This window comes from Lytechinus variegatus, chromosome 1 (genome assembly GCF_018143015.1).
Source record: "Lytechinus variegatus isolate NC3 chromosome 1, Lvar_3.0, whole genome shotgun sequence".
In the NCBI taxonomy this organism is placed as follows: domain Eukaryota; kingdom Metazoa; phylum Echinodermata; class Echinoidea; order Temnopleuroida; family Toxopneustidae; genus Lytechinus; species Lytechinus variegatus.
Genome location: NC_054740.1, coordinates 40,024,459 through 40,051,594, shown reverse-complemented (window position 1 = coordinate 40,051,594; position 27,136 = coordinate 40,024,459). Strand labels below are relative to the sequence as shown.

The following is a 27,136-nucleotide window of genomic DNA, read 5'->3' as shown; positions in this document are numbered from 1 at the left end:
CATTTATATATAATGAGAATAATACGGGCCCTAACAATGAGCCTTGTGGCACACCACAATTTACCTGCCTTACCTGTATCGATGTCGAATGGAGGTTTATGAATATTGTGTTTCACATGTCCTAAAGAGTGTCCCCAAAACAGAGGAAGACACAACTGTAGTGTGTTGTCAAATAAAGGTATACAGAATGATGACGCCAGTGACTGGACTGTGATATATCTCGCAGCAGCACCGTCAAATAAAACAGAATTTAAGCGTACTGAAAAGTCCTCATCCAAAGTGAATTATTTTTTGCACGATGTTGGGGGCGTCCTACCTGGACTAAAAAAAATAAAGCAAAAACCTATTTCTATTGGTTTTTAATAATAATAATAATAATTAAAATACTGATACTACTACTACTATTTTTACCAATATTAAAAGCGGTAATGATAATGCATACAATAATAATGAAAATAATGAATATGAAAAAATTATATCAAGTTTGATAAAATAACGATAGTTATAATTACATTGATGATAGCATGGACCTATGATAGTAATAATGACTTAAGAATAATGATGATGATGATAGTAAAATTGTTTTAAAAAATGTAACTAATAATACAGTACACTATAATCACAAGATTCATCGGACGAAATATGCGCAAATTCCTGACGATCATGTCCCTCAACAACATAAACAGGACAGATATCTGGAAATGTTTGGTAGTCAAAGGAAAAATATTTGGTGTAAACTGGATCTAGAAAGCATTTCATATAGTTCTGGATATTCCCGTTCAGACATCCTAAAGATCATATTCAGAATTTCATGTCAGATATAAGATTTGATCAGTTTCTTTTCGTCTTGTTCCTTCTTTGACCTTCCAAAATTTTAGCAAAGAGTTAAACCATCGTCTAACTCAAAGTGGACCTCAGCATATACAGGCCACTGACACGTATTCTGAAATCTTGCTGAACTTCTGTGATCATTAACAACTCTCCTTTGCCTCCTTTATAAGTATTGATTGATTAAAAAAAGATGTCGTGGCAGATTTCTTGGAAGATAATGATCTTCTACTTGATAACTCATTCAACAAAATAACCAAGGAATAAAAAGTTATGTATGTTTTGTTATTTTATTTCCAAGCCAGACGATAAGAAAATACAATGGAAACATCACACGGTAAAAAAAAAAAAAAAAAAAAACAGAGTGAAATTGAGCACCATCCAATGACTGGGAAGTCAGCTAAAATGAATTCAAATTATGTTTAAAGAATCTCAACAATTGCTTGAGAATGCATGAAATACAAACATGCAAATATAAATATGTAAATGGAAGCAAACCTTGAGATAAACCTTAATAATAATATGCGACACTTTTTGTATTACAAATGTCTCTAAGCTGATCGGAAGCTCGAGCATTCAAGGAATTCCTTCCAACCGTGTACCCATTTATACACCTGGGTAAAGAGTGCCAAATGTAGATAAACACCTTGCCAAAGGACGCGACCTTCATTTTAATATGCGGTGAAACAAAAGTAATAATATTGAATACAATAACGAGATTATTTTATGTAAAATTGTTCAGTTTTCAAATCTTTTATAACTGAATTGTAACATAAATGTACTCATGATTAATCAAATCAGAAAACAAGTTATTATCAAATGGGCATAGATGTTGAAAAACAGCCTATTTTCGTTGTACAGATAAAAAGAAAACAGTATTTTGGAATCACAGACAAGCAACGTAAACTGAATCAAACCAGCAAATAATACAATAATCAAAATTTGAATGCAGTACTGATGAAAATCAATAAATTTACTTTTAGAGAGTTGAATGGGGAATGGTTAAATAGAATCTCGATATTCAAAGTACCTTTTTATTTTTATTTTATTTTTGCTTTCACATCGAAAGACGAATATACAAAATAAAATATACAAAGGTAATATATAACAAATAAAACACAAAATAAGCAAAGAAAAATAGAAAATAATTATCAACAAAATGTATGTTTCAATTAAACAGTATGATAATTTAGAGGGATGCAGGAGAACGCCATTTTGATTGTAAACAATAATAACACAGTAAGCTACGTTTTTTGTTAAAGAAAAATAACAATACAAGTCGACATCCAATATATACAAAAAAATCATTGTCTTGACAAATAACCATTATCGTGAGTGGATAGAATGAAAACGAATGGGTTTCTATTTGTATAGAAGTAGAGCTGTTGAACATACTGTAACATTACATCAAAGTATCTAAAAAATCGAAGTTCATATGATAATACTAAATATCCAATAAAAAGACCTCCAACAACATAGAAATTATAAGATTCTTCAAGAGAAGGCTTTTCAAAGAGGAAAATTTGGAGTAAAATTTCAAAAAAATGGAAAGCATCGGTACGTGGTTTTACTGTACATTGAAAGAATATAAGCTTCTTCATACACGGGAAGGTTTTCAAAGAGGGACATTTGGAGTAAATTTTTTTATATCTATGTCGTTTTACTCGATCTATACGTCGATCAGAGCTTGATAAATCTGTTAACGACACAACAAATACGTTTCTTTAAACTTATATCCCGTGAAATTGAAATTCAAATATATACATCCATCAGCTTAATTGTCACCAAACTAGTAAACACTTGTCACTGCATTACGGGTCCTAATCATATTCGTATCATTAGATTTCAATGAACTTATAGGACCACTTTACGCAACACAAAAGGATCATCCAAGCCTGTTTGCATAAAATGGATAAATTCCACGTTACAATTCTTGTGGAAGGGGCCAAGAAGATGTCAGATAAATCAGTGGTACAGTAATTCGTCCGATTAATATTGGTCCGATAACAGAGTCTTGGGGCACACCGGATAGAACTTTTATCCAATCCGATTACCCATTCAAACAATACACACTGTTGCCGATCTGAGAGGAAAGAGCGTATCCAACTGTCAGCGTAATTCGCAAAAAAAACACACAAATTTTAGGGGTAAGCTTCAAGTATTGAATTGAATTGAATTTATTACCAAATATGACTGTTAGGTATTACAAGGAGTAGTTGGCCTACATCACATATAAACAAAACATTTGGTAATTGGAGCTAACAAAAATGCTAATCGCGGTTAGCCCCAAATAATGTCATTATCATAGTTTACACAATAAATTTAACTAAATCTCAATATCGTACATCCAATTCAGTACTAATTCTACTTCTTACTGTTGCAGAAAATTTCGGAGTAATAAAATTTGGACTGATTCAGTCTGTCAAGTAAAGTTGTATCAATTCTTGGGTGCTTGGATTGGTTCTAAGTTTTTGCCCAAATGGAAAAGAGGACTCAGCTTGTGTTGTCCAAATACTTCGAGGAGTGGGAACCATGTTGGGAAACAGTAGTGATCGTGTAGCTTGTAATCACCGTGCAGTAGTTTTGATATTAATAAAGATACGTGTAGACCTATGTATATTGGGCCCCAATCGCGCCGATATTGCGTTAAATCCAGTTATGCTACTGTTTTATCGCATCAATATGTGTCAGATTGGTGTGGGGGGGGGGGGGAATGTGCATGGCTGATTAAGGCCTCACTGCCAAGTTTGAATCTGATGGAATATAAGACCAATCCATTTTTATTCTTCATCAACAACAATCAGCTATAATCGACAATTAAGGTAGTATAGACCAAAACCTCTAGTCTCAGTTACATTGGTTGTTCCGTTGAACTTCGTTGGCTCCACCTTACAGAAAAAAGGTTTAAAATGTTTTAAAACTCCTCCAAACAGACGACTGCAACCTGTCTAGGTAGTATGAGTGTGAACAACACTAGAGGTACAGCTCAAGTCTTTCTTTTTTTATTCAACTATTGGAAATGACCATTTACACTTGGGTTTCTTCCGCGGGACCTTCCGTATTCGGCAATCGCTTCCAGAACTTATAATTACATTTACAAGTGATATTAAATCCAGTAAAGGTCGGACTAAAAGGGATATTCTTGGTCCAAGTCAAGTCTCTGATGTATGGCATTCCGAACGGCATGTCGTAGCAACCGTTTATTAGACGGCCAACTTCAGCTTTCATTTCTTCACTCATATTACCATCATCGTTTTTATTAGTGAGTACATCATCCTGCGTGCCTTTTAGACCCCTATCTTCGCGAGTGCCTGTGAATTAAAAATAAAATTATAATAATTTATTTATGTTCTGTAGAAGCAGTGGTGGTTCCCGGGTCCAGGCCCGTGCCCCTCCCCTTTTGAGAGACATAAAACATATTTCTTCAGATTTTTCTTTTTAAAATGCCCCCGTCATGATAAAGCCCAGATCCGCCCCTTCTCCTCTAAGATGTAAGTTGCAACGACCAAAATAATGACGACAGAAAGATTGAATCGGATGCGTCCGGCATTTTGCCCAGTCGCCATAATTTAAATTACATATTACATTGTTTTGTAATCATAGTAATATTATTTCAATTGCAAACTGTAATACACAAAATAACAATGAAGAAACTGTGACATTAAATCAATATGAAATCCTTGTCGTTGGCACAAGGCTGTCACAAAATGTTTACAAGTTTTCAGGCAATGCATGACCTTTTTTAAACAAAAAAAAATTGTTGAGATAACTTTTAAGTAACGATGTTAAAAAACAAATCAAAGTTTCTTTTCTTTTCATCGTGAAGAATTTTCATATCTTGTTCTCTTTGAAGTTTGGAAAACTTTCTCGCATTTTGAATAAGTTTACCTGGTATGGTGTTGTCGAGTACGAATCCTATGAAACCACCCACGAACATACTTGTTCGCAACAGAACGGTCAAGATCTGGTCGAAGGTTGGTAGACCTGTGTATTCAAATTATTATTCGTCTATTAGATTTGGTTTATTATTTTGGTACTATAAGGCCACGTGGAGTACTCATGTGCAAGCGGGAAGTAGACGAAGCAGCCTGTGTAAACCAAATTTACCCAAAGGGACACCTTTAAAAGATATGGGAAGGGCCAATTTAAGAGGTAGTTCCCAGCTTCTAGGATGCTGAAAAATAAACTGAGATACAAAGAGTCTCTATGTACACACATAAATGTGTCGTAAGATAGACAATGGCTTTTCAATAAGCCATTCGTCTTGTGCCATTGGACTTAATTTAATGTGTAATTTGACTCTCACTTATTTTGAAGGGGGGGGGGGGTCACATAGCGGACAAGTTAACTAATGAGTTATGTGTGTAAAGAAATTTACCTAAATGTATTCACTCCAAGTAAACTTCATATTCCAAATTATTTACTGTTTGGATTCTGTAGGTGTTCGTTATAGAATAATTTAAATCAAACATTGAAATTAAAATGTAATGGAAATCAAGTTCCTGATAAGTTACCAGATAATGACGTTATTAAGGGTGTTATGGATGTTCTTCGAATTCATATGACTCAATTCAAGTTTTCAAAAGGATTCGTTAGCTTAATCTTTCAGTGATCTATTATGGCTGTGTTATTACCTGTCGCAATGATATCAGGATTTTGCGCAATGTATTGTGGGAGAGCAAGACCTAAAATGAAAGAAAATCCCACGATGAAGAGGTTCCTTGGTGAGCTCATATTGACGTGGTGCAATGTAGCAAGGCCAACTGCAGATACCATGCCTGAAAAAAAAAGTGATTTTCAATAAATGAAATTCTAAGAATTACTTTGTTTGTCATGACGACCTGTGGTTTCTTTATCAGCTTCAAAATTTCTTAACATTCAAAATTTGTTACATTCATAAGTGTCATTGTCACATACTCAGTAAATTTTTGCATACTGTCTTTTTTCGAATAAAACCTTCAAAAGATACAATTTTCAGGTTTCAACATTTAACACGGGCAATTGTTTGAAAATTTTGTTTTAAAACGTTGAAAGTGTTTCATCCCGGTTTCATCCTTTCCGTCAGTACCTACCAATGGTGATTGCTAGGACTCCCCCAACGATCGGATCAGGCATGGCGGCAAAAATCGCAGCAAATTTCAAGACGACTGCCAAAATGATGAGGTACCCTGACATCACCAGGACCACAAAACGGCTGCTTACCTGAAATAAATGCAAAACAAATCTACACCCTTTACTTGCCTTCTTCTGTAATAAAATTCTATTATTTCATGACTTGAGGTAAAGGCGAAAAGCGTTATTTGTAAATGCAAAAGAAAATATTAGTATTGATGGATTCGTCTGAATTTAAATGGTGTTCAAGCATCTAATATGCAATTTCAATCATAAGGCAACGTTTCAGCCATACTTGGTTGACGGATTGATAATATTTTTCCTTATCTAAACAGTGATCCCCAAAGTTTTATTCTAGATGTCAATATGCAGAAAAGCTATATTCATCGAAACTATGATGTTAAGGAAACCGGGTTTTTACTGCAAGTAATTAAGCAACATCATGAAAAATGATTTATTGATTTCACGGGTGTAGAATATAAGAAGGTGAAGAAGAAGTAGTAGGAGAATTAGAAGGAAAATAAGCTTTCTGAACTTTGGAAGTTCTATGAAACGTAAGCATGGTAAGTTAGATGATTATCATGACGATCGCAAACTTGTCATTTTATTAGAAAAGTGTGAGGGATGGAGAAACCACCTTTGTTAGACCAATTACTGCTACGTTGGTTGAATAGGAAGTCGAGTTCACACCAGAGCCCCAGAGGGCCGATAAGAGACCCCCTATTCCCTCTATGCCGATACCCCTGTTGATGGCATGGACGGGGGGTCGAGGTGCGCCGGACAAGCCTGCCAGGGCGTAGTAATCGCCTATGGATTCGACGACGGAGGCCAATGTACCAGCCATCATACCGCACACCCCACCAGCGGAAAATATCATTCCGCCCCACTGCCCTGTTAATTTGAGAAAAGAGAGTTGTTTGTGTGTGTTTGTTTGTATTTATTTCCATATTAAACAAAATATATACATGATCAAATTACAAGAAGAAAAAGAAAAATCGTCAAATAAGATATGGAGGATTGCCCATTTCAGCGGTATTAATATAATACCGCTGTTCTTCCATTTTGAAGAATGTTTTATTTAATGATCAATACCAACCAATGTAATGGTATATATATATATATATATATATATATATATATATATATATATATATATATATATATATATATATATATATATATATATATATATAAATAGTTCATTGTCACACAATTATCACACACTCATTAAGTTGATCATTCAAATTTGATGGAAATTTCCTGATTTCCTCACTGCATCCCATCAATATCTCAGAGAAGTGTTCGGGGGGGGGGCGACCACTTCGATGGATTTTCAAGAAACATAAAAATACTGAGGAGAAAATGGGAGAAAGGAAAGAAAGAAAAACTGCATTTGTAAAGTAAAAAAAAAACGCCACTTGTCTTATTCCATTCTCCTCATCCCCATAAAGTTTCATGTCACCACTTAATATGTAGTCTTTATATCTTTAAAGGGGAATGAAACCTTTGGAACAAATAGGCTTGTGTAGAAACAGAAAAATCAAAGAATAAGAATAAAGAAAGTTTGAGAAAAATCGGACAAATAGTGAGAAAGTTATGAGCATTTGAATATTGCAATCACTAATGCTATGGAGATCCTCACATTGGCAATGCGACAAGGATGTGTGATGTCACTGATGAACAACTTTGCCTTTGGTGGACTATAAAATACCCTCAAAATGTCTCTTTTTGCTTTTTGTTATGATGATACAAACTCTTTATCCATGATGTATTCTTAAAAAATATGTATTACATGCCCTCATGTAGACAGAACACATGATTTATGGATAGATGTGATAAAAGAGGCAATTCTAGTGAAATATATACTAAAGTAATGGGGAGAGTTGTTCACAAGTGACATCACACATCTTTGTCGCATTGCCAATTCGCTATCTCCATAGCATTAGTGATCGCAATATTCAAATGCTCATAACTTTCTCATTATTTGTCCGATTTTTCTCAAACTTTCGTTGATCTGTTTCTTTGATTTTTCTGTTTTCACACAAGCGATCTTGTTCCAAAGGTTTCATTCTCCTTTAAGACGAAATATTGATCAAGATTGTACTTTACTCGACCCAGGTGAGGTATATAGACGGAAAATTTATTCTATTTTATTCATTGAAAGGTGCTAGGCGTCAAATCGTTATAAGCTGCATGTCCTGCATATTTATTATTAGCTTTGATAGATCAAAAACTTGAATACATATGATTTAAAAAATATTTCAGAATGAATTCTATACCTGGATAAGGAAAGTAGAACCATGGGGTGTTAGCCACACCTTCGCTCTTGGAATCAGTTCGGACCTGATAGTATGGAGAGCTCTGATCGTTTGGAAAGACATCGGTGACAGTCAAAATCCAACAGAATATCCACGAGATCACTACAGACAAAAATATCTGCACAGAGGAAATATTGGATATTTATATATATGGGTCTTGAAAAGATATCTGTTTATTCATTAGTTAATTCTCATTTTCTTCTACTTCATTAATGTCTTTAACAGAACTATGGAGCAATACAAATGTTGTGGATCATTTACTTCATGAAATGCTAATCTATTTCAACTGGAACTTTTCAGATCAAATTCCTCCCGGGGATGGGTTTCATAAGTTAGTTTACCATAGGCGGAAATCCCAGGGGGACGTGTCCCCCTACCAAAAATAGTAGGGGGCAAATATCAAAGGTCCCCCTTCTGGTCTCTTATGATGGAGAAAAATACATCACTTTACAATCGAAATAATACATGTATTTTGGACTAATTGACTTTACGTTCTGACTGGTTGAAAACCTTTTTTATCTTTTTTTTTGCTTGTCAAATTTTCCAGGCCCTGGTCCCCCTACCTTTGGGGACAGATTTCCGCCCATGTGAGTTACGAAAACAGAAAACAGAATCAAAAAGAGAATTAAAAAAAAACAGACTTACTGGAAATAATCGGAACATTGGAAACCCGAAGAAATGGCATTTCCTAGTCTTGGAGTAACCAAGACACGGGATCTTAAACCGTTCGATGTACTGAGAGAATGTTAGGACCAGAGCCATCGTCCTTGGAAGAAATAGAAAGTAATAGAAAGAAATAAAAATAATTTCAAATATCATTCAAAACAACACTGAAGAAAAACAAGGAATAGACATCAAGGATCAGACAAAAATTGATCTAGCAGGCTACAAACCCATGTTCCAGGGTGATAGATGGGGCGTCAAAGAACACTGAGAGCGCCCCCCCCCCCAAAAAAAAAAAGGAGAATTCAACCGATTTTTTATCATCGGCAATTCCTAAAGCAGTTTCGCGTCAAAAACACCTGGCAAACAGACTGCCCCCTCCTTTGAAGTTGAAGACCTTTTTTTTTTGCTTGTCAATTTTTTTCTTGTACGAAATCCTTTATTTGTGGTTGAAGACCCTTTTTTTTGCTTGTCAAATATTTTGGCGGACGATTTTGCCCCCCCCCCGTGGAAAATCCTAGGTACGCTACGGCACGTCTGTAAAATTCCAGCACTTAATAAACACACTAAAACACGAAGAGCGTGAATTGTGGAAAAGGGTTGGAAACCCGGGTGGGAAAGGGTTTAATGAGAGTGTTATCCACTTTTTAAGAATCCCGTCACTCATCATCCCTTAAGTGGTCAAGTGACCACTTTCTAAACTACCATTTTAAGGTGCACCATCCAATGAAACGCTCGATCCCTGTGACAGTAGTAGATCTTGCCCTTTGCCTTGCTTTGACCATTTTGGTTCAATAACAACGATGAGCTGCGACGTACGTACTGCGTCCCGTATAGATCTTCCACTGTTCTGCTTGCGCGATCTCGTACGCAGCTAGGGGATGGGTTGTTTTTTAAATCCATTTCTTTTATAAGGGAGCTCCCCTCCCCCTCTAGATCCGCTACTGCCTGAACGCCCTAATCATAATGCTAACTATCCATCCACGTACAGTCACTTACAGGATTGAAATACCCCAGTGGGAGCTGCATTTATCCATGATCAGCCCGGTAACAGAGAACCCAATCAGTGCGATGGTCGGGGCGATGGTCAAGGGTCCAATGAACCTCAGAAGGATGCCGATGATCCCACCGAAACCAAGGAGGATCTCAAAGAATGCAGCCACGAAGAGGGCGCCCTGCACCTGTGAGATGTGATGGATTAAAGCTACATCGAGTTATGACAACGAGCTAGGAGTTGAATTTCGCTCCGCAACTCAGGACGGAAGCAAGAATACGGTAAACATATTGAAAATGCCAGACAAAATGATAAACAAGTGGAATGCCTCTGGCCGTCTCACCTGCATCACGCAGTTCAACATAGCAGCAGTGCTGACTTTGAAAACTACTATAACTCGCAAAAGATGTTCAGTGATACTTGGTTACTCTTATTTCCACGTTTTATGAACTAGACCAATACACTTACAGAGATAGGATGGTAATTCAACAAATACCCCCAATGTGGCCAAAGTTCATTGACCTCACATGACCTTCGACTTTGATCATGTGACCTGAATCTTGCACAGGATATTCAGTGATACTTGATTACTCTTATGTCCAAGTTTCAAAAGTCAGATCAATAAACTTGCAAAGTTATGATGGTAATTCAACAGATACCCCCATTATGGCCAAAGTTCATTGACCTTTGACCTTGGTCATGTGACCTAAAATGCGCACAGGATGTTCAGTGATACTAGCTTACTCTTATGTCCAAGTTTTATGAACTAGACCAACATACTTTCAAAGTTATGATGGTAATTCAACAAATACCCCCAATTCGGCCAAAGTTCATTGACCCTAAATGACCTTTGACCTTGATCATGTGACCTGAAACTTGCACAGAATGTTCAGTGATACTTGATTACTATTATGTCCAAGTTTCATGAATCAGATCCAAAAACTTTTAAAGTTTTGATTGTAATTCAACAGATATACCCAAATCGGCCAAAGTTCATTGACCCTAAATGACCTTTGACCTTTGTCATGTGACGTGAAACTCATGCAAGATGTTTGGTGACACTTGATTAAGCTTATGTCCAAGTTTAATGAACTAGGTCTATATATTTTCTAAGTTATGATGACATTTCAAAACCTTAACCTCAGGTTAAGATTTCGATGTTGATTCCCCCAACATGGTCTAAGTTCATTGACCCTGAATGACCTTTGACCTTGGTCATGTGACATGAAACTCTAATAGGATGTTTAGTAATACTTGATTAACCTTATGGTCAAGTTTCGTGAACTAGGTCCATATACTTTCTAAGTTATGATGTCATTTAAAAAACTTAACCTCAGGTTAAGATTTGATGTTGACGCCGCCGCCGCCGTCGGAAAAGCGGCGCCTATAGTCTCACTCTGCTATGCAGGTGAGACAAAAACAACAGGTGGGAGGTGTTACAACCGATAATGTCGCAGCAACGCATAATGTCGCAGATTGCGACATTATGCCAAGAGCGTTCGACGCATAATGTCGCAGCAAATTGTCAACGCATAACGTCACATGTGACATGTCGCAACGCATAATGTCGCAGCGGTATCTTCTTCAGGACTCGAGTTACAGATAATATATAAATTATGCTTTTACTAAGTATTTAGGGACACGAGAAAGAGAATTAAGTGATTTGGAAATCAGGATTATTCTTTGAATGGATATTTATCGGTTTATTGTCTCACCTGCATAGCAGAGTGAGACTATAGGCGCCGCTTTTCCGACGGCGGCGGCGGCGGCGTCAACATCAAATCTTAACCTGAGGTTAAGTTTTTGAAATGACATCATAACTTAGAAAGTATATGGACCTAGTTCATGAAACTTGGCCATAAGGTTAATCAAGTATTACTGAACATCCTATTAGAGTTTCATGTCACATGACCAAGGTCAAAGGTCATTTAGGGTCAATGAACTTAGACCATGTTGGAGGAATCAGCATTGAAATCTTAACCTGAGGTTAAGTTTTTGAAATGTCATCATAACTTAGAAAATATATGGACCTAGTTCATGAAACTTGGACATAAGGTTAATCAATTATCACTGAACATCCTGCGTGAGTTTTATGTCACATGACCAAGGTCAAAGGTCATTTAGGGTCAATGAACTTTGGCCGAATTGGGGGTATCTGTTGAATTAGCATCATAACTTTGAAAGTATATTGGTCTAGTTCGTTAAACTTGGACATTAGAGTAATCAAGTATCACTGAACATCCTGTGCGCATTTCAGGTCACATGACCAAGGTCAAAGGTCAATGAACTTTGGCCGAATTGGGTGTATCTGTTGAATTACCATCATAACTTTGAAAGTTTATAGATCTGATTCATGAATCTTGGACATAAGAGTAATCAAGTATCACTGAACATCCTGTGCGAGTTTCAAGTCACATGATCAAGGTCAAAGGTCATGTAAGGTCAATGAACTTTGGCCATGTTGGGTTTTTGTTTTGTTGAATAACCATCATATCTCTGTAAGTTTATTGGTCTAGTTCATAAAAAGTGGACATAAAAGTAACCATGTATCACTGAACATCTTGTGCGAGTTAGAGTAGTTTTCAAAGTCAGCACTGATGCTATATTGAACCGCGTGATGCAGGTGAGACGGCCAGAGGCATTCCACTTGTTGCCATTTCGTCTACTGCTTTTTTCCCCCACTATCGCATGGTCTGATATCATTTCGTCTACCATTAGTTAGTCAACTATCAACAAAGTCCAATAACCATTTTGTCTAATTACCATCTCGTCTAATAGCCAGTTGGTCTAAAAGCCGTTTGTTTATTATCATTTAGTCTGATTGTATTTTTTTCAGTTGGTCCAATATCCACATTGTCCAATATCTTAACGTCTATTACCTTTTGGTCTAATAGCCAATTGGTCTAATAACCACTTGGTCTACTCTCATTTCCTCCATGTTCAATTTGGTTTAACTTAAGTTGGTTGACTATCACTTTGTCTAAACCCATTTCGGCTAACAATCATTTTGTATCGTTGGCATGGGTCCAATCACCAATAGGTCCAATCACCGGTATTTTCTTCGGTTTACTGACAGATTCTATTATCACTTGGTCTACTTGGTCTATTATCACTTGGTCTAATCATAAGAATGGCTAACAACATTCGGGCTAAACCCACTTAGTCCTATTCTATTTTGGTCTAATGACCACTTGGTCTAATAGCCAATTGGTCTAATGACCACTCGATCTAATAGCCACTTTGTCTAATTGCCAGTTGGACTAATCGCCACTTGGTCTAATTTTCATTTGGTATAATTGACATTTCGTCTAATGTATTTTATTTTCACCTGGTCTAATTGTATTTGGTCTAATACCAGTTCGTCTAAAGGTCGGTTGGTCTAATACTAGTTTGTCTAATACCAGTTGGTCTAATCCTCACTTGGTCCATCATTCATTTGGTCTATAATGCAGGCGGAAGTTAAAGGGTTTTTTGCGCTCGCGAGCTGATCTGAACCACAAATCAGGAGTAGTACTGCAACAAGTCGGCAATGATACATAGAGTCATCGTAGAGGTCTATTACCAGTAGACCATTAAGATGAAATGAATATGTCTATTGGACCGAATGATGATTGGACGAAATGATGATTGGACCCATGGCAACGATACCAAATGATTGTTAGCCGAAATGGGTTTAGACAAAGTGATAGTCAACCAACTTAAGTTAGACCAAATTGAACATGGAGGAAATGAGAGTAGACCAAGTGGTTATTAGACCAAGTGGTTATTAGACCAATTGGCTATTAGACCAAAAGGTAATAGAAGTAATGATATCGGACAAAGTGGATATTGGACCAATTGAAAAAAATACAATTAGACTAAATGATAATAAACAAACGGCTATTAGACCAACTGAATATTAGACGAGATGGTAATTAGACGAAATGGTTATGGGACTTTGTTGATAGTTGACTAACTAATGGTAGACGAAATGATATCAGACCATGCGATAGTGGGGGGAAAGGCAGTAGACGAAATGGAAATAAACTGATAAATATCCATTCAAAGAAAAATCCTGATTTCCAAATCACTTAATTCTTTTTCTCGTGTCCCTAAATACTTAGTGAAAGCATATTTGATATATTATCTGTAACTCGAGTCCTGAAGAAAATACCGCTGCGACATTATGCGTTGCGACATGTGACGTTATGCGTTGACAATTTGCTGCGACACTGCGTTGTGACATGCGAGGTTATGCGTTAGAAAAACTACGACATTATGTGTTGACTGCGACATTATGCGTCATTATGCGTTGGTGCGACATTATCGGTTGTAACAGGAGGTCTCGATTGGAAATTGGCGAAACGGAACAGCAGTATCGTCCTAAGTTTTCGAGCTGCATGACGAAAATTGCACGTGTTTTTGTGCACTGTTCAGGACGAAAATGTCTTGCTTCACAAATTTTCGACAAAGACTTCATGGTTGTTCATTGTCATGATAGCATTTGACAATACTTTGTCTATGTTCTTGAATTCGCCGTACGTCGTAGAGATAAAAACTCCCTAATGTGGAGTAAATGAAAACTTGGATACAATAAGGCCGATACTGGTTGTTAACAGTGGCGGCACCAGGATTTTCAAAGTGGGGGGGCAAATGGGGGGCAAAAGAAAATATTGGGGGGGCAAGGGCAGTCAAAATTTTTTTTTGCATGTGTGGAAAAATCGAGCGCGAAGCGCGAGTTTTAGTGGCCCCAATAAACATTTTTTTGTTACACTTGATATAAACAGAAATTTTTGTAAAATCAGGTAATGCTTAATGGAGCAAAGTTATTGATCAAAACTAGATCATGAACTGAACATTTACATATATGTAATCTTAAGGCGTAGACCTATTCTACTTTTACATTTTTGTATCACATCAGAAAAAATGCATGATCGCATTGTAAAAGACTTCAATATTTAATTTCTGTTCTCTTTTTCATATCTTATTTTTTTTCATACATAGGCCTAATAATTTTCTTCCGAAGACAGGAAAGTTTTTAATACACAGGGTAAAGTTTATTTTCAAATATACTATAGTTGGGTGTCTTGTTATGAGAATATAGCCTAATAGATACAGACATTCCCCTCGTGGAAAGGTCGAAAATTTAAGAGGGAGGGGACAGAACACCCATCGCAGATTGCACATCTTTACATAGCCTATTTACTTTTTCACTAAAAACCATGACGGTGACAAATTATGAACGAAGAGTTCAAGCATTCTTATTTGTTAATGAAGCAAATCGATGAGTTTAATCCAAATTTTACATGAGTAGATGCATATTTATTTCAAGGAAGGGGGCAGACTTTGAGTATTTGTCCTCCACGCCCCCCCCCCCCCAAAGAATAAACATTGCTGACGACAGAATACACGCCATGTACTGTAGTTTAACACTTACATTAGCTTGTGTATCACACATTGAAATGTCTGCCTTAATGCAAGATATAACAAGCGATATAAACTTATTACAAACTAATAGTGTGCGAGGAAGCCAACAGCGACTAAGTGAGAAAATTTTCAAGTTTTGAAGAGCAGAAAATGGTATTTTAGAGCACTTCACAGCTGAGCTTGAATATGTAGTACGACAGCATCTACTTATTTACAAATTACTGTATAATTTTCTTATAAGTCCTCAAAATTTCTGGGGGGGCAACTGGGGGGGCAAAGCTTCTGAGTGGGGGGGCAAATGCCCCCCCCCATGCCCCCCCCTTGGTGCCGCCACTGGTTGTTAAGCAAAGACATGCGAAATACTGGTAATAAAAGGGATATTGTAAAATATATTAGAAGCAAAATAGCCTTTTTCATCGATGACCTGGGCTCCGTAACACAAAGCATAGCTATTGATCGTATGCTTTTTAAAGGATGTTTTTAATGTATGCACATTCCATAAACAAGATTTCGAAACACGATAATAAATTATACAATAAATCCATATCTCATATAGCGGGCGCGTCGTGGTTTAGTGGTTCTGACTCTCGCCTTTCAAACAGAGGGTCGTGGGTTCGAATCCTAACCATGGCGTGTTTTCCTTCAGCAAGAAATTTATCCGCACTGTGCTGCACTCGACCCAGGTGAGGTGAATGGGTACCCGGCAGGTAATTCCTTGCATGTTCTGAGCGCCGGTGGTGGTAGCTCGAGCTAAAGCCGGGGTAATAATGGCAGCGCTTTGTATCCTCAGGCAAAAGGTGCTTTATATATGCAGTTTTTATTATCATTGTATAATTATACAAATTATATTTACATCAAACTTTGAAGATACTGGAAATTGATACTGATGCGTTTCAACAATTACAAAATGAAATATCATCAAGAAGTCTTAAATGACAAGAGGAAAAAAAAACAATAATAAAAATGTGACGTTCTACCTCCCACCCCCACCCATCCCGGGGGGGGGTTAATGAGATATTCTCTTGCTACTTGTCATATTGACTCTGTGCAATATAGTCCAGTATAGGTCCCATAGAAACTTTGTTTTTTTATATATACAATATATTTTGATGGTTTCTTGTCTTGTGTTGATAACGAATCTGGATGATGCTCGTGTAACCTTGAGCATTTTCCGCAAATTGGCAAAATCACATATGGCCGCCAAAATATGCAAATTACCCATGAAAATCATAAAATTGCCCGCACATATTGGCTATGAAAAGCATGAAATCGTATGGCAGGAGTGAAATACTCTCTGAATAAATAATTCTTGACAAAATAGTTATTTTCCTTATATTCAAAATGGCCGCCTTATGTCATTGTATATTCTAATATGTACAATATTAATAGGGAAAATTAATTTTCACAAAAATGAGCACTAAAATGTATGAAAGAAGAAATATATGCAAATCATCAATACTAACGAGATATATCATTTATTATGTCATATGGGGACATTGCTGTATTTTGATATCTTAAATAGCCGCCACTGGCCCAAAGAGTATTACGTACAATGCAATGACCAGGGCCAAAAAATGACAAAGAGTGAGCACTAAAATGCATATTATTTAGATAAACGAATGGAATACTGACTAAAAACATCATTGTTGATATGCCATTTATATGATAAATGCTGTATATTGAAATTCAAATGGTCGCCAGAGGCCCTATGCTTATTAAGTACAATGCGAATGGAGAAAATAATTTTTACATGAGTAAGAAACATAAAATGCATGCTGATCTACGAGTAAAATGTTTTCTGAAAACATATTTTATAGCAAGACGTCATTTCTTTTGTCATGAATGAGATAAATGCTGTATTATTAAATTCAATATGGTCCCTATAGATCCTAACAGTATTATCTGCAATGTGAATGGGACATATAATTTTAAAAGAATTTGGATTTGCTTGACCATGACAGGGTGAAATATTGTCTAAAGCAATGGTTTTTAACGAGATATATCATAATGTTGTGTAAGTAAGCTAAGGTAATAAATGCTGCATTTTTAATTATTGAAAACGGCCACCATAGGCCCTTATCGTATAATATACAATTTGAGTGGAGACAAATAATGTTCACAGAAAGGGCATATGGCAGCCATAAATTATACTTATAAACAATATTTTACTGATATGTCACTATTACGTGCCTTTATGGTGCTCACTCCTGTGAATACTGGTTTCCCACTTGCATTGAACATAATACTGTTAATGTCTATGGCGGCCATTTGAAAGTCAAAATACAGTATTTATCACAAATTTGAAACCTGAATGATATATATTTCGTTAGAAAATACGTTCTTAGACAGTATCCCATATATGCATTTTAGTGCTCATTCTTGCTCCTCTTTCTCATTGAGCATAATACTTTTATAGGGCCTTTGGCAGCCATTTTGAATATCAAAATAGAACATTCAACACACACATGGCATATCAATAATATATTTCGTTAACAATTATGTTTTAGTCAGTATTCCAATCGTTTAATCTTAGTAATATGCATTTGAGTGATGACTCTTGTGAATTTTTTGGCCCCCATTGCCATTGTACACAATATTGTTTGGGCCAGTGGCGGCTATTTTAGATATCAAAATACAGCAATGTTCCCATACATGACATAATAAACGGTATTATCTCCTTAGTAATGATGATTTGCATATATTACTTCGTTTACACATCGCGATTTTTTGCAGTTTAGTGCTAATTTTTTGCGAAAATTAGTTTTCCCTGTTCACATTCTACATAATAGAGTATACAATGGTCTATGGCGGCCATTTTGAATACCAGGAAATGAAATATTTTGTCAAGAATTTTTTCAGAGAGTATTGCACTCTTGCCACACAATTTTATGAGTATCGTAGCAAATGTGCGGACAATTTTATGATTTTCATGGGTAATTTGCATATTTTGGCTGCCAAATTGGATTTTGCCAATTTGCGGAAAATGCTCAAGGTTACATGAGTGGCATCATTCAGATTCGTAATCAGCACCCTAATTGACAAGTAACCATTAAAAAAAATATTGTATACATAAAAAACATGGTTATTTTGTATTTTATCATATGAAATATGAAATATTTTCATTCTTTCGTCTTTGTCATGTGAAATGAAGTTTCATTCCTCCCTGAACACGTGGAAATCCATTGTTTTAACATTTTGTGCTTCAGGCAAGGAGGTCATAATCGTCAAATTTGTTAAAATTGAAATATTGTATAATTCTAACAATAAAAAACAAAAAAATAGTGAGTGACATCATCGATTCTCTCATTTGGATGGAACTGGCTCGTTCATATGACTATTTTGTTAAAAATAAGCGAAAATTTGAACTGTCATAAAGTCTTATTTTACATCCGTTTTTGATGAAATTGTCTGATTTTTCTCTATTGATTCAAATCAGCATTTTTCTGAGGTGGACTTGACCTTTAACAAAGAGGTTATCCCGAACCGGGCTTGTGCTACAGCCTACAGGATCGGACTACAGGGGGCCAGGAGGCAACCCCCCCATCGCTTTCTTAGTAGTGAACAAATTGAAAATAAAGATAGAGAGGGTAAAAAGGGAATAATAAAGTTTATTTTTAAAGAGAAATGCAGGATGTGTTACTGTCCATACAACCCTTTCTCGATCGAGAACGCTCAGTACCCCTCTTAATTATCTGTCGCCTCGCCCTCCCCCTAAAATTGGAATACCCTTGCATCGCCTCTATTTCTAAAGTCATGGGAATTGAGCTTCGGTATAAACGTATTGTCTACACGTCATTGTGAAGGTATATGGGAATGTTTTGTTACATTTTACATATAGCATGACCTAGCAAGCTAAGGGCAAGGGTTAACGTGGTTAACAGGTGTGACGGATGTCTACAGTGCACATAACCAACATAAATTTTCCTCCCCAAAACACATATACATGACGCTTCATTCCATTTGGAACACAAAGTGTTTTTTTTTTCAATGAGAATCAATTAGATCCATATCAAAATTTGTTTTCGTGTTAGCTTGCAGTCTTTTGTGGGTCCCATTTGATTCTAGAAATTGATAAAAACATTTTTCTCAAAAAAAGTTTATAACACAATACTAGCACGGTGCCAGGTCAAAATGGCAGAGGTAAAAATGGCAGAGGCAAAAATGGCAGAGGTAAAAATGGCAGAGGTAAAAATGGCAGAAGTAAAAATGGCAGAGGTAAAAATGGCAGAAGTAAAAATGGCAGAGGTAAAAATGGCAGAGGAAAAATGGCAGAGGTAAAAATGGCAGAGGTAATAATGGCAGACGGTGAAAATGGCAAGAGTTAAAAATGACTTGAGGTAAGGATCATGACATACCACATCAACGAAAGACAAAGTCTTTCCAATTAATATCAGTCATTATTATTGGCCTTGAATGGAATCCTATCGACGGAATGAGCATTATGAACTGAAAATATATTATTTAGATGTTTTAATCATTTTAGGTCAGCTCTATACTTTATTGTTGATATGATTAAGCTCAAACATTTTCATGCCAGAATGATTTCAATTAGTGAGTAATGAAAGGATTTATCTTGGAGTAGAACAACACTTCATCACATACATACCAAACGAATTTTATTGTGAACACCAAAATGTGCGCTACCATTAACACACTGAAATAGACAAGTTCGGGATTTCTTCGAACCACTTGCATTACTTGGATAACAGAAAAATAACAAACCGTTCTGTAATAAAAAGTTATTTTTCATATTTCAACATCATAATGGATCCGAATAGATATTGATATGATACGCATATAGTTAATAGTAAATGATATAATAATAGCAATAAGTGTTTAATTTTTCAGAGCAATACCTCATTGCAGCTAGTCCAGTGGATAGCAGGTTCCTAAACTAGTTTCTATGGTAACAGTTACCGCATGAATTTGGAAATGTGTAGCGAATCAAGGATTTTATTTCAAATTTATAGGCTTTTCTTAGGTACCATTCTATCGACCTGTTTTGAAGGGGAAATTCACCCTGACAAGTGTTTTACTGTAAAAAATAGCAGAAAAATTATTGGTGAAGGTTTACGGAAAACCCATCAAAGATCAAGAAAATTATAAGAAAGTTTGAGTTTTTTATCTGTGTCATCAAATACGAGTAGCTGCCCCGTATTACTTTTCAAATTTTTAATCTGGGTTCATGATTACTAAAAAAGTCTTTCAGGAGCGGATGTGAAATGATTTGTATGTTGATATAATGCAATGATTATTTAGAAGGGTCCCCTCCATTTTCTCAGAATTTTATTATGATATTTTGCTAATATATAATACTTTGATTTGTTTTATTATGGAAAAATATCATATATTGTACATGCCTCAATTTATATTGTCTGTATAAGTTCATTGTAATTATTTCGACCACTTTACTTCGTTCTGTTGAAAATGAAATAAATTGAAATTTAAAAAAAATGAACAAAAACAATTTTTTTTCATTTTTTTCAAACGACATTTCATTGATATATCTTGTTACACCAGATTTGGGGGAAAAAATGCTCGCAAATAACGTCACCATTAAAATATAAAATTCTAATAGGTTTTTAAATCTTTGATGGATTCCCTTAAAACCTTACCAATATCATTTTAATTATTTTCTGCTATATTTACAATAAACTTTCTGTCAGGATGAATTTCCCCTTTAATGAACTAATTACAATACTCGGGATCCAAAGTGTGCTTCAAATTTGAATATTAGAAGAGCGATTTGACATGAAAAGGCTATTCATGTAAGTCAAGGAATAAATCAAGAAAAATAAACTCGGGTGTTATAAATTTGGTGCAGAAAATCTACAGTATGATAAATGTTACCCTTTCCATTAGCCAAACATTATAATTCTAATTTTCTTCTCAGAACCTTTCTTATTTAATCTACTGTACATGGCGGGGCTTTTGGATTTTTTGGCAGGGGGGTTTAAGACTGGCCATTTTTACCTTTGCCATTTTTACCTCTGCCATTTTTACCTCTGCCATTTTTACCTCTGCCATTTTTACCTCTGCCATTTTTACCTCTGCCATTTTTACCTCTGCCATTTTTGCCTCTGCCATTTTTACCTTTGCCATTTTTACCTCTGCCATTTTTACCTCTGCCATTTTTACACCGAGCCACTAGCACATCCCGACACACTAAAAAAACTGTTAGCACACCCTGACACACTGAGAACACAATGTTAGCACATCCTTAGCACGCCGCGACACACTGTGACACACTAAGAACACACTATTAACACAATGTTAGCACACCCTTAGCACGCCCCGACACACAGTGACACACTAAGAACACACTATTGACACAATGTTAGCACACCCTTAGCACGCCCCGACACACTAAGAACACACTATTAACACACTGTTAGCACACCCTGACACACTAAGAAGACACTATTGGCACACCCCGCGACACACTGTGTTACACTAAAACACACTACGCCACACCAAGAACATACTATTAACACACTGTTAGCACGTACGCCCCGACACATTGTGACACACTAAGAACACAATGTGAATAAACTGCAAACCCACTTTGCACACTGTGTTCACACTGTGAACACACTGCCAGTACTCTGTGAACACACAGCAAACGCACTGTCAACATACTCTCAAGACATGTGAACACACTGAACACATTACGAACACACTGTGGACACGGGACACGATGTTTTCATTTCCATTATGGATGTTATACCTTACCTCTTGCATCCGACTGCGGTATTCACTCTCGACTGTATCATGAACCTCCGTAGTGTTACTTGATCCTTGATATTAAAAATGATACATAGAAAGAGTCAAATTCAAAATATTAGGCATGAAATATAATGATGTACTCATTCACTATCCATACTGTTGGCCCTTCCACATAGCTCTGTTTGTGTATCTTTATGTACTCAGTCTTATATCATCTGTTTTGTTAATGTATCAGGAAGCTACTATTATTTTGAGCATCTGGTAATTAGCTTGTATTTTGAAGTGAGAACTCATTTTGTTTTTTTTTAACTATCTGTTCACGTAGTCATTTTTACTACACTTTATGTACACTGCTATGTTAAGTTTACTCAATTAGTCACCACTGTTGAATACTCCTTTGTTACTTTGTAAGTCATGTGCAGCAGGTCTATTGTTACTTTCAATAACACTCTAAGAATCTTGTACACAATGAACCAGCTTGTCTGGTATCTCTTGGATTTTTGCTAAATTCTATTGTGCTGTTGTCAGCTCCAGCATCATGAATGTGCTAGGAATTTAAGCTGTGTTCAGTCCCATGGGGTAAACTCCTCTCAATGTTGCGTATTAAAGAGGAAGTATGTTGGAATCCTTGTTCAATATTATGCAAACTCCGAGTCTACTTCCCATACTTTGTTGCTGACATCTGGTGATATCAATTCGAATCCAGGCCCTAGCAGTGTTCAATCTAATGTGTCTCAAAAGGATAATTCTTGTTCCATTCTTCATATCACAAATATGATTCTCAAACACTTCATCCATTAAATACAAAGAATAATTCTCTTTTCGAAAGTGGTTTGATGCATATATAAGAACTTTATTTCCAAACAAAGCGTAGGTCAAATAATCATGGGGAATGGAGGTTGCAAGGAAACTTAGTTACCCAAAGTAACTTTATTTTCCGTTTGACCAAAGATCTCGTGACTTGGGGATGAAACGCTTGATTTTGAATTAAAGTAACTTACCACTTACATCCGGGCATTCACCTCGCATGTCCATCATTGAAATAAGGGGGAGAGCGTAGGAGTAAGACGGCCCCTGTACCATTGGGAGTCTGAATAAAATAAGCAGCAGATCTGGGGCCCATTGCAGAAAGAGTAGCAATCAATCGCAACTTAATAATCAACATCAATCAACAGCGCGCATTTGGGACTTGCGATTGAATTTTTGACTTGCGTTTAAACGCAACTCTCTCTGAAACGGACCCCTGAACGATTACATCTAAAAGTAATCAGTCGAATCGAAATAATTGAAAATGAAATATAGATAATAATTATGCTGATCGACTATTATAACGAAAATGTATGAGCCGCGGAACCAGATGGCTGCCCCCCCCCCTGCCCACCCCACACACACTTTTAAACGTGTACAAAACCGTGAAAATAGACCGGTTTACTAACATATTCAAATTTTATGCATATCAGTTTAACAAAGTTTGCCTCAAACAACCGGAGAGCTTTCCAGGTTTGCCCGACATAGCAACAACTAATGTATGCAAAGTGGATTCTAAGTATTGAAATACCATTATTAGGTACAGGTTAATGAGCCGCGGAACCAGACCGCTGAGGCTTCACCCCCCCCCCCCACACACACACACACTTTTGTTCAATAAACGTGTACGAAACTGTAAAATTACCTTCTGATTTTAATTTTTATGGTCACCCCCCCCATACACACACACACACCTTCTTTCGGCTCAGCGCACCCTCACTTTCAAAACCAATCCGCGGCTCATGAAAAGACTGCCAATATAATTATTATCCCTCAGTTCTTTAAAAAGTGATTATCATTTTTAATGAAAAAAGGGAAAGACTCTTTAGCTGATTTCATTGCCTACCTGATGCCCATTGTAGTTTGAAGAAACGTTTGAACCCCAGACACGAATATGATGGTGGCGATGAACTTGGATAGAAGTGTAATATCTTGGTCGATGCAGAGAAAAGGGGCTAAAGCTATAGGCACTGCTATACTCCCACTGAACATCGTTAAAAAATGCTTTAGACAAAAAAAAAGAAAAGACAAATAAGTCAAACTGATTGTTGGCCTTTTTTGTCCAAGTTTTGTCCTGTTATCATTTTGATACAAATCATTTTCACTCATCCTGTTTAGTTTGTTAAAAGACAATCAATAATCAAAATAATAAACGTGGCATAGATGCTACGTGATTTATTTTGTTTTTGTTCTTTTCTTCACGTTTGCTCAAGTAAGTAATTCACTTTTTGTTTTCCTTACTATATACATGAACTTGGTAGAACAAGTTTAATTTATCTAAACATGACCTTTAATACGTTATTAAAACATCGATCGTCTCTCTTATCAATTGTTTTTGATCTTCAACGCTGCACGTTTTTGATTAATATATAGATAAAAAACATTGACATGATTATCAGTCAATATTTGAATATGATATGGGAGGACGGGTTCGAGGTCATATTTTGCTAAGAAGGCAACAAAATGTGACGGTGATAAAATCACAATATTTAGAAATAACCTGACTAATTAACATAATCAGTCAATCTAAATCTTCTCCAAACTCCCAGAGTCAACACCCAGTACTATGGAGAACATGCCTTCACCACCCTTGGCTCACATCTATGGAACTCTCTACCATCTCAACAACGTGAAGCCACTTCAACAGCTCATTTCAAGACATCAATCAAGACCTATTTTTTTTTCATTGTTGTAGCGTAATATAGTTTAATATAGTTTTATTCAATATGTTTTGCACCAAATTAATACCATGTAATGATATATGTAAATTTAATGTTTATTATAATGTAGCACAATACTTAGTCTAATGTATAATATTGTATTTTTTAATGAAAACCATATTAATAATTTTGATCTCTTATGTAATAGATAATTCATTTGTTAAGCGCATAGAGATTACCTATATTATGAGCTTTATAAGTACAATATTATTATTATTATATCCAACGCAATTTAAGAAGAAAACAAATATAATCAGGTAATTTCAGAGATCATGCCATGGGTGACACTGTGTGTCAATTTCTGGCGCTGTCACGAGTCAGCGGCGCGGAAGGGGGGGGGATAGGACTCCCGGGAATTATGTCACTCACTGGCCCTAAGATCTCCCAAAACAACCCTACCTTGTTATGCTTAATCATGTCAATGCAGGTTTTATTCTAGAAATTTTAATCATACATGTTTTTTTTTTTATATATTTCAATCCTCATATTATCGTATTAGGCCCAAACATTCAATGTTAAAAGAACGCTGGAGTACGGATGGAGAGGGGGTGTGGCCTTGTGGGACCCCCAAAATTTTCAAAACATGCAAGGAAACGAAAAAGGAGAAAAAGGATGATAAGGAAAAGAAAAGGGGTGAAATAGGAGATTGTTTTCTAAAAAATTATGTCAAAGTCTATCACAACATAGATCTTTGAATTTAAAAAAAAATGTCTACATGATTGCCCCCGCTCGCAGCATTTTATGAATTCTGCCCCATTCGACATACAAGCCCCCCTAAAAAGAATGTGCTCATCGGCTACTGCCAAAGAAACCTAAAGAACTTTTCCAACACTTAAATGTTATTATAAGCTACAATATTTTACTATTTATCTGAGTTTCAAATGTATAACTTTGTATTACATATTTGTTCCTAAATTTAATGTATTTTTTTTTTAATTATAATTTTTGGTAGAGTTTGTTCCTATCTTACAAATGGGGAATAGGAAAAAAAAAGAAAGAACTGACTATGATGCTTACTTGAAAAGCGAGAACACCAGTGGTATACCAAGGCGGTCTGTCTTCTAGCCTATACATCATATCACCGGAGATTTCTTTCAAGATTTGATCCGCTTTCTTCCTGGCCTCATGTGATAGGTAGTCAGTCCCCTGGTCGTCGTCGCTTTCGTCATCGTCAAGCCCTCCAAGCCTCTTCCCGACACCCTGGCTCATGTACGCCATGGTAAACGAATAAATATAATACACGTATAACGCTCACAGGAGAAGAACCAAAGGTCAACGGCTTGCTAGAAATTGATCAATATGGATTTGTGTAAAGGATGAAGAAGCGATCGTTGAGGTAATCTGGGGGCCTACAGGCAGCACGGGAAGGTAGTGTTGTTAGATCCAGTCACATCTTCCAGATACGATGCCAAACGTAGAAACGTCAAATATCTAAATATCGTATTGTCGTGACATTATAGGCATAGCAGCGACATTGTATGACGACTTCTGTTTGCAGTCGAAAAGTCGGAAATGTAGCAGCAGCTAATGAAGCAGATGAACTTGAGTTTGGGACCACTGATCTGTTAATATACAGATTAGTGGCTGGATTCGATCTACTGTACGATGATGATGGGGCGCCAAACTTGCAGAGACGATATACAGAAGAGAGCACTATTAAAATGACTGAGAGGTGAACTTTTTGTGTCCCATTGCTTCTTTGTGGTGTGTGTGAGGGTGTGCTAACGAAAGCCATTGGAAAGGGCGAGGGTGTGTTGGCGCGTGCGTGGGGAGGATGAGGGTGCCGTGGCCGAGTGGTCTAAGGGGCCTGGCCATACATGGAAAGTCCGGGTTCGATCTCCGGCCGCGGCACCTATGCCCGTGAGCAAAGCATTTAAGCTACAAAGCTCTTTTATCTTGCTTTTAAATAAATTACGGAAATGTTATATGCATTATTAGTAACTAGGTGTGCACTTGTTAAAAAAAAGAGGGTGTGTGTGAGAGAGAGGGGGAGGGAGGGGGGTGACGTGTGGTGTGTGATATTTGATACATCATTATCGCGTAATCAACATTTTCATCTTTACCGCACCGCCTCCACGTATCGACATCGTCGTATCATTATTACCATGATAACAATTATCATCGTCGTCATCACCACCAACACCGTTGTCACCCTCATCAACTTGACTATCGTCATCATATCACCATCATGATCACTATCCCCATCATCATCATCATCATCATCGTCATCATCATTACCATCATCGTCGTCGTCATCTCATCATCCCCGCCATTATTTAATTTTGTTTCTGAGCAGGCGCGGTACTTTATTACTCAATCCCTTAACCACCCCAACCCCCCCC

The 27,136-nt window shown here is 36.6% G+C and overlaps 1 protein-coding gene across 1 annotated transcript; it reads right to left on the bottom strand.

Annotated features, from left to right (window-relative positions):
• Positions 1-2,479: 2,479 nt before the first annotated feature.
• Positions 2,480-26,394, bottom strand: LOC121413907 (solute carrier family 23 member 1-like). The gene is made up of 12 exons (XM_041606906.1): positions 25,812-26,394; positions 23,921-24,078; positions 23,049-23,137; positions 22,054-22,118; positions 9,921-10,102; positions 8,904-9,024; positions 8,220-8,376; positions 6,578-6,831; positions 5,901-6,030; positions 5,463-5,606; positions 4,717-4,812; positions 2,480-4,139 (listed from the first exon to the last, which is right to left on the bottom strand). Exons 1-12 carry the CDS (start codon positions 26,010-26,012, stop codon positions 3,856-3,858), a joined length of 1,881 nt encoding a protein of 626 aa, XP_041462840.1. The 5' UTR covers positions 26,013-26,394; the 3' UTR covers positions 2,480-3,855.
• Between the last annotated feature and the right edge of the window lie 742 nt (positions 26,395-27,136).